Genomic DNA, 8,111 nt, shown 5'->3' on the forward strand with positions numbered 1-8,111 from the left:
CAACAAACGAAAAATACAAGAAGAGAAATTACAGATTCAGAGATTTTATATTGGACTGTGTAGAAAAATGACTGAACCAAACAAAGAGGGTGGAGAGGGAGAAGAGTCAAGGAATGAAGTGGATGACAAATCTATTGCGTCAGACTCGAGTGCAGTCACGCCTCCGCCCTCGACCTTGAAAAGACCACCAGTGAATGAGCCAGTAAATCGTCTAGAGGGTGGCTTGAAAATTCACAAAATGGTCCATGTTCCTCCCAGTAACAAGAAGAATGGTGCCCTGAGAAAGTGTCGCGTGAGTGCTAAGCACAAGATTAGAAAAGAAACAAGTATCATGTGTGCAGGCTGTGGTGTGGCTCTCTGCAAATTTTCATGTTTCAATGTTTATCACACGAAGAAAAACTAATAAAGAGGTATGGAAAGGCATTTATTGCATAAAATATTGTATTTTAATTAGTTCCTGAAAATTTCGTTTTTAAAAACCAATTTTTGTTGAAATTGTTTAGGAAAAAGTAACTACATGCATTTTAGCGACATAAGGTTTAAAGGGCCTGCCAGGACAGGGGTGGGATTTAAATACCCTTCTCGCCAGTCAAAGAGTTAACACAATACACAAACACTGTCTTCATAAACCAATTGCTAACCTCTCATGCTTTCAGATCAACATTTTTAATAACCTGCCATCTGATCTCAGAGGTCTTATGAATGAAAAGGCATGATTTAAAATAGCACTGAAACGATACTTAAATAGATACTACGGGGTTCTTACGATGGTGTATAACACACAGAGATACTGGGTTTTCGGACTTTGTCCATCGTGCGGATTCTAAATAACTAAGTAAAAAACAAAACGTTTCAGAAACCGATCCAGTTTCCAAAATGTTGTGATTTTTACTTAGTTATTTAGAATTTGGATGATGGACAAAGCCTGAAAACCCAGTATCTCTGTGTGATACTTAAATACACATTCATTCTACTCTGCTGATGAATACCTATTGTCTAGAAAATAACTTATGTATCTCTAAATAGCCTTGTGTGTAGTCACTGTGTATTCTTGGTTTCTCTTGCGTGAGAACTCCATTGGGTATGTACATATGTTTTGTATTTACATGACATATTTGATATCCTGCAGTCATTTTGACTAACTTTGGATCCATGGAATGCAATGCAGTGTAATATAAGTACTTTATTTAATTTGTCTTTCTTAATCTCTCTTACTCAAAAGTGTATTTTTCTAATTTTCCAAGTACTTTCATTCCAAGTTTTTCCTTCATAGTAACTGGCCTGCTTTGTTAAAAAAAATCACATAAAAACAAACTGAAAATAGCATTAAAAATATTAAAATGAATTTCTGAAGTATATTTTGTTTAAGTTCAATAGTGAACATATTAACAGGCTGCTTACCTGAAGATAATAATCATTATTGACATTACTTTTACTGGCCAGCAACTTGGCATCTGCCAGTGTCGCCTCCATCCGTCTGTGTCTGGACTCCACTGCCTGGAACATCATACTACAGTAACAAATGTCATACTCTATCAGCTACAGAAGCCCTAAATCACTGAGACAGACGTCACAATGCTCATAACTGTGACGTGGAGGGCAGTGGAAAGATCTGAATGGCTATTTCAATGTTCTGCCTGCCACTCATCTGCGGGACATGACAAAACATCACAGTCACGATACACAGAAATATTGGTTGAGAATGAATTTAAAATTAAATTTCAGATTCAACCTCGATGAAGTTTTTGGAACAAATATCTGAATATATCTATACCAGAGTTTGTACTGTCTACTAAACTGTGAGACCGAAGTGACACTAGAGCCTCTCACAGAAGTGACTATGACAAGTGTTATCTTCCTGGATGTGATGCAAATGTAATCTGATAAAGAGACTGCTATAACTGCTTCTTTCGCTGACTGCTTGGCTTACTCTTTGATCGCGATGACAGAGGCATATGTTCTTCCAAAACATCAGTAAACTTCTAGCACACTGCATGGCAACACATCCCAGAAGATATTTCTCATCTTGTGACTAAGAAGTCTGTTCGCTAATTAAAAAGTTGAATATAGAACATACAGAGAAGCACAGCAGACAAATGGCCTCCATCTACTTTTAGTATCAATACTGCCTAATGCTGAACAAAATCAGGAATTCATTAAAAATTAGTCTGTAAACCTGACCAACTATTCAAGCATGCCTTATGAGCAAAATTGTTTTACTTTTATAGTGATGTTTTTATGTTCTTATAAAACATATTTTTTTCTAATTAAAATAAAATAATGTTCTGCTTATTAGCGGTGAGCTTAGTGTTTATTACAGTGAAGTTTAAATCTCCTTGAGATGATGATTACATCTACTTCTACATTTATATCAGTAAAAAAAAAGTAAAGCTATCCCCGTAACAGGCCGTGAAGGCCCATAGGGTTGTGAGATGTTGAGCTTCCCACATTTTCTAGACAACTGGCTCATAGATGGAAGTAAGGTTGTCAGCCTTACTCGCCGGCCACGCTTTACTCCCCAGGAAAATTATTTGAATTCCTGGTACTCATTTCTGTTAGAGGCTGAGTCGACCCCAGGGCCATAGTGCGGCTGAAAGGATTAGGTAAATTGGAAAAAATCCAATGACTTCATCGGGAGTTGAATCCGCAACTTTCCAGCTTGTAGCACAGTGCCTCAACCAACTACGCTACCTCGTGCCCCCACATTTATATCAGTCCTCATCCAATTACTTCAAGAGTGACAAATCTCACAATACATAGACACAATCGTAGGAACTAGACTAGCTTTCACGTGATAAATTACAACTGATTTTCATTTTAATCACACCAACCAACAGCTCGAGAAAGAAAGAAAGAAAAAAAGAAAGAGGCACATAAGTCAAATTAAATTTCTGCACATATCTCTTTTTTAATCACAATGAATGCCTAATTCAAAACAAAAGGAGTCTGCAGAGAACAAGACATTATACTGTAAAATATCAATTTTTGTTTCTGATCACAATGAATATCCAGTTCAGTTATCTGAGACAATCATTAATGAAAAAATTTAAGGCTCCTAACCTGAAGTTCTTTTGGGTTACTATGAAGTATTACAGCCATGATGTGTGTTCCATTCTGGATACCATGTGTATGAAGTTCTGTGTTCATCTTCAGCACTTTGCCACTCAAAATCAGTTTTATCCTAAACAAATAATTTTCAAAGGAATCATAAAATTTACTACCAATATATTTTAGAGTTCTAAACAAAGAAGCATAAATATCTTGAAATGAAACTTTGTTGCAACAACATTCATCTTATGAGTAATTCACTTCATTCCATCCCTTGTCCACAATGGGTTGCAAAACTTATGATAAATTAATGCATACATACATAAGGTTAAGAGCATGAGTTGAAACCTGCATGCTTATGACATTTGCATTCTTTTTGCATGGCAATATAAGTCAATACCAAAACAAGCACTTCAAAATACCCTTACACCTTTTTAACATTCTGGCAAGTGAAATAAACCTTCAGCAAGAATTCAAACAGTTTCTAGTTTCATACAAATTTACACAGATACAGTGTTATAATATTGAGTGCCTTTTCCACACTTTCTATATCAGGGGTCTCCAAACTTTTCTGCGCCATAGACCACTTACTGCACGGAATTTCTTTGGTGAACCACCCAAATATAAAATGAAATATATTAAGAATTTTTAATGGAATGAGAGTGAAATTTAGTCAACAGTTACACCCCCATGACTTTTAAAATGAAAATAATAGATTTAGCCATAAAAATCACATGTTTATCTGTCACATACAAAAAGGCTTTGGCTGTGAAGATGGATGCTTACCAAATTCTTTGTGGAATGTGTGTAGGAAACTCAGGTCTAGGCACTTTATGTAGATGTCAGCTTCAAATGCACACTCATAACAAAAAGTGATGTTAAGACAAAGCTGAAATACCTGTCAAAGCCCACTCCTACTTGAGAAGCAACTTCTTCCTGCACTTCTTGAACTGTAGCAGAGAGTTTTGTTTCAAGTGAAATTATTCTCCTACTGTGATTCTTATCAGTAACCCTAACTCTGATAGTGGCCAAGCCCGTTTCCCTGAAACGATCCCGCTCACGAAGACGATCCAAAGCATGCCGCTGCAATTCCAGCAGAGATGCCAAACAACTGTCTGCTGAAATTCCCAATGATGAACTGTAGTTTTTTACCAGTATCTGTAATGTAATTAATGTTACAAATACAGAACACAAAAACGGATAAATTCACTTCAAGAAGCCGGCACAGATTCCATGCACCTAGTCACCATGGAAACTACAATTTTCATTAACATTCAGAATTTTCTTCCTGTTATATTACTACCAGTGCATGACTCATAAAAAAATTATGGAAAAAATCATTTATCTTTTCCTTCCAACTGTCAATTTTGAATCTGCATCTACTTCCAGCCTTTCTCCCATGCTGCTTTCCCATCCCAATATCCAAAACAGTGAACATTTTCCTCATTCCGACTCTTCCCTGCCTCTATCCTTTTTGCACCCACAATTCCTTCTCTCCTTTGTCCCACTTTCTGCCCAAATATCCTACCTAGGGCACAGGGTAGTTTGCATTATCCTGGTATCCCAGTAATAGCACATTAAGTTTTCCATAGGCATAAAACAAACTGGCTATTGTTTATACACAAATGTTTGAAATGTTTTAATTAAAAAAACAAAGAAAATTTTCACCCACAGTATTCTTGTATTGTAAGACAGTGGTCAGTCCCACAGGACTTCATATTTCTTCACCTGAACGGAATTGACAGTAAAGCTATCCCTGTACCAGGCCGTGAAGGCCCATAGGGTTGTGAGACGTCGAGTCTCCCACATTATCTAGACAATCGGCTCAGAGATGGCGGTAAGGTTGTCAGCCTTACGTGCCGACCGCGCTTTACTCCCCAGGAAAATTATTTCATTAATTCCTGGTACTCATTTCTGTTAGAAGCTGACAGTAGTTGAGGGTAACTATGCAGATACACAACTTATAGGCCTAAGCCTAGTCAAGCAGACAAGATGCACAAAGCTGAAGTTTACTGATGACCAACTAAATGACAGAACATGAAGATCAAAGTATCGCTCCATACAGCAGAGGTGGTAAGACTTGAGAAAACACAGTTTCACCCAAATGACATTACAAGCAATGTAAGTTTAAAGCAAGTATCCCAAGTCTCACAAAATTCACTAGAACCTTCTGAATACACAGAAACTACCGTGACTTATGACCATCATTCTATGAAAGGTTCTGGTCCAAACAGCACTCAGTCTGAGCTATACCTCCTCTGCTTGTTTGCATAAGATACCAATAATATACTGTTTAATGTAGGCGCATTACCAAGTAATAGATGTGTAACCAGGAAAAGTACAACAGCTGTTGCTAGGAAACAGCTCTGTGGTCATGTTTCCCTTGCAACGAGAAAACAAACAATAATGGAAGAGTCAGTTGACTCTGGTAGCTGAGGGTGGGGGCAGTTCAAGAACCCAGAGGGTGGGGAATGTCAGTCACTGGAAGCTGGTACCAAGCAATGACCAGTGAAGTTTGAGAAGACTGTGTATACTGCAGTGTGTAACTCAGTGAGACTGGCATAATTATTTGTAGATGTGAGTGTAAGGGTCCAATAAGTCCTGTTACCAATGCAAATCTGGTCTCTAGTCACACTCAAATACGTGAAAATATCACAAGTAAATTTGCCAAAGACTTACTGGCTGTGTTGACTCGACAGTAAACAAGATAATGCATGTTAGTTATACTAAAGTATTAACCATATGTGACTACATATGCCCCCCCCCACTGTCATTAATTAGTAATATTACAAATTACATAATTACAGCTTATAACACAGTTAATAAGGCTCCACCAGTTGGCCTGAGCATTTGGATATGCATCTGTATTTTATTTTTTGTATTCTTCTTCCAGGTTTTTGGAAGGGGCTCCCACAGTAACAGGAAATTTGTGGAAGCCAGTATTGAACCATAACCCTTCCCACTTATATTATGAAAAAATCAGTACCATTCTGAAAAATATACACAAATATCCAAAGAGTTCAAGGGTTTGTTTCAAGTCCAGGTTTGAATATTTTATCAAGGTAACACTCACTCACTCATGGAGCTGAGCCCTTCTTGATAAGCTGACAATTGTGCATATACTCAAGAACTTCCCAATATTTTATGGAACCCAAAGGCCCATTACATGACTTGTCTTGTCATGGACTATTTCTATATCCACTGGTTTTCTGGCCGTGTAAGGATCCATGGAACATAAATGAATGAATGAATATTACTCAATCAGCACTATTGAGTACATCATACATAAAAAGTAGGTGTAACATATACATTTCTGACCTGTCTACCTGTCTTATCTGCTTGAAACTGTATTTTATTTACAGCTGTCAGACCTAACAAAACCCTTTATCCCATACCCAGTTTGTCAGATATCAAATTAAAATAGTAAACATTTATGTTCACAGTGCAGGAATTTAGCCTAAAAGTCGCATAAAATGGCAATATATTTCCTACACATAAATACCAGTAGCTTTGTAATGGAACTGATACAATCTATAAATTAACTACCTAAGTAACTCTGTGGAGCTAAGTTCTTCCTGAAAAGCCACCAGCAGCTCAGCTATTCAAGAATTTCCCAACATTTTATGGAACCCAAATGTCATTACCACATTCACAAAAGAACTCTCCGTTGGTCCCTATTCTCAGCTGGTCAATTCAGTTCATACCACCCCTTCCTACTTAACCATGTAATTACAATCCATCGGAGCCATTGGTTACATGAGAAATATTAAAACAAAATCCCTTTTTCCACCAAAAGGGCTATCTGTGCAAGGGAATGTTATGCCCAACAAGAAGCGATTTATGGTGATTAACAATCACTGCAATCAGAAGGTAGAGTGAAATATCTGTTTCTATTAATATAACGCATTCGCATTACCTGAGAATTGGCGGAAACTTTGAGTAGCTGGACGGGGGAACAGGGGCTTTACAGAAGGCAAAATACTGGAATGAGAACAAACGTTCTTCCTGCCCTTCTACCTCATGGATCTGAATAGAGCATATAAATAGAAAAAAGTCAATGTGTGCAGTTTCTACTTAGAACATTCAATTCAGTATACTAAAATGTGCCGACATTTTACAACCTTGTGCAATCATAGCAAGCAGCATCAACCTAACCTGCATTTCCTCTTCACACGTTACACCATCTTCCGTACAATACGGAGATTGCCACAATTTTACGCGCTCTTCGTTTAATTTTTCTCTGATCTGTATACGGATTCCTTCAGTTTTCAAATCACTATCCATGCTTCACGTGGCCTTCCCAAAAACTACTAGTTGTACTAAACACAACACAAAAACCTACAACAAAACTTTCTACCTTTCGCTCATTCCCACTCCCTCCGCTGGCTTCGCTGCAATCGTTGCAATGACTGGTACAGCTTGTTTACATGACTGGCCAAAGTAATGGTGTTTGGTCCTGTTTCTGTTATTTTATTTCAATGATCTTCATTGATTTCTGCTTAATTATTCCCCAGTAGTGTTTTGCACTGTTTATAATGCACAGAACTGTTAGGCTTATTTTGGACTCTATCCATCGTCTGATATTGTATAAAAGACAAAAAAAACAAAACGTTTCGGAGACTGGATCTGTCTCCGTCCTCAGGTGGATATAATGTCTGTATAAAATTAATAATATTTCTTGCTGTTTTTGCATTAGTAATTATGGTTGCGAAATTGACAGCAGCACTTTCAGCTGGGTTAGCTTGAGGTAGTTCTATTGTTCTTTCATTATTGTTGATGCAGTCCAGTGGCCTGTGTTGTGTATTATCCGTAATACCACATTCACATAGGCGTGTATTACACTTTCAGTTTATGTATAGCAGATGATTACCATGCCCTTTTCCTGTTCCGAGTTACTATTATGGACTTAACAGTTGATTGGAGGCGGGTTGTATATATTGTATCACGGTTTTGATGGCATATATGTTTGAACTTCTATTTGATGATTGTTAGGTGTTCATAGATTTTGTTTACTTTGCCATTCCTTCGTTATGTGCACTTTGGTAACATATCGACTAATACCA

At 37.4% G+C, this 8,111-nt stretch overlaps 1 protein-coding gene across 1 annotated transcript in view; it reads right to left on the reverse strand.

Annotated features, from left to right (window-relative positions):
• The window catches only part of LOC111863753 (NEDD8 ultimate buster 1), a 19,712-nt gene extending 12,276 nt beyond the window's left edge, over window positions 1–7,436 (reverse strand). The window contains exons 1-4 of the mRNA XM_023850415.2: window positions 7,204–7,436; window positions 3,947–4,206; window positions 3,061–3,181; window positions 1,402–1,497 (exon numbers count right to left, since the gene is read on the reverse strand). Coding sequence (XP_023706183.1) covers window positions 1,402–1,497; window positions 3,061–3,181; window positions 3,947–4,206; window positions 7,204–7,332 — 606 coding nt within the window. The 5' untranslated portion in view covers window positions 7,333–7,436. The remainder of the gene's footprint in view (window positions 1–1,401; window positions 1,498–3,060; window positions 3,182–3,946; window positions 4,207–7,203) is intronic.
• Window positions 7,437–8,111: the final 675 nt, after the last annotated feature.

This window comes from Cryptotermes secundus, unplaced genomic scaffold, assembly GCF_002891405.2.
Source record: "Cryptotermes secundus unplaced genomic scaffold, Csec_1.0 scaffold1894, whole genome shotgun sequence".
NCBI lineage: Eukaryota > Metazoa > Arthropoda > Insecta > Blattodea > Kalotermitidae > Cryptotermes > Cryptotermes secundus.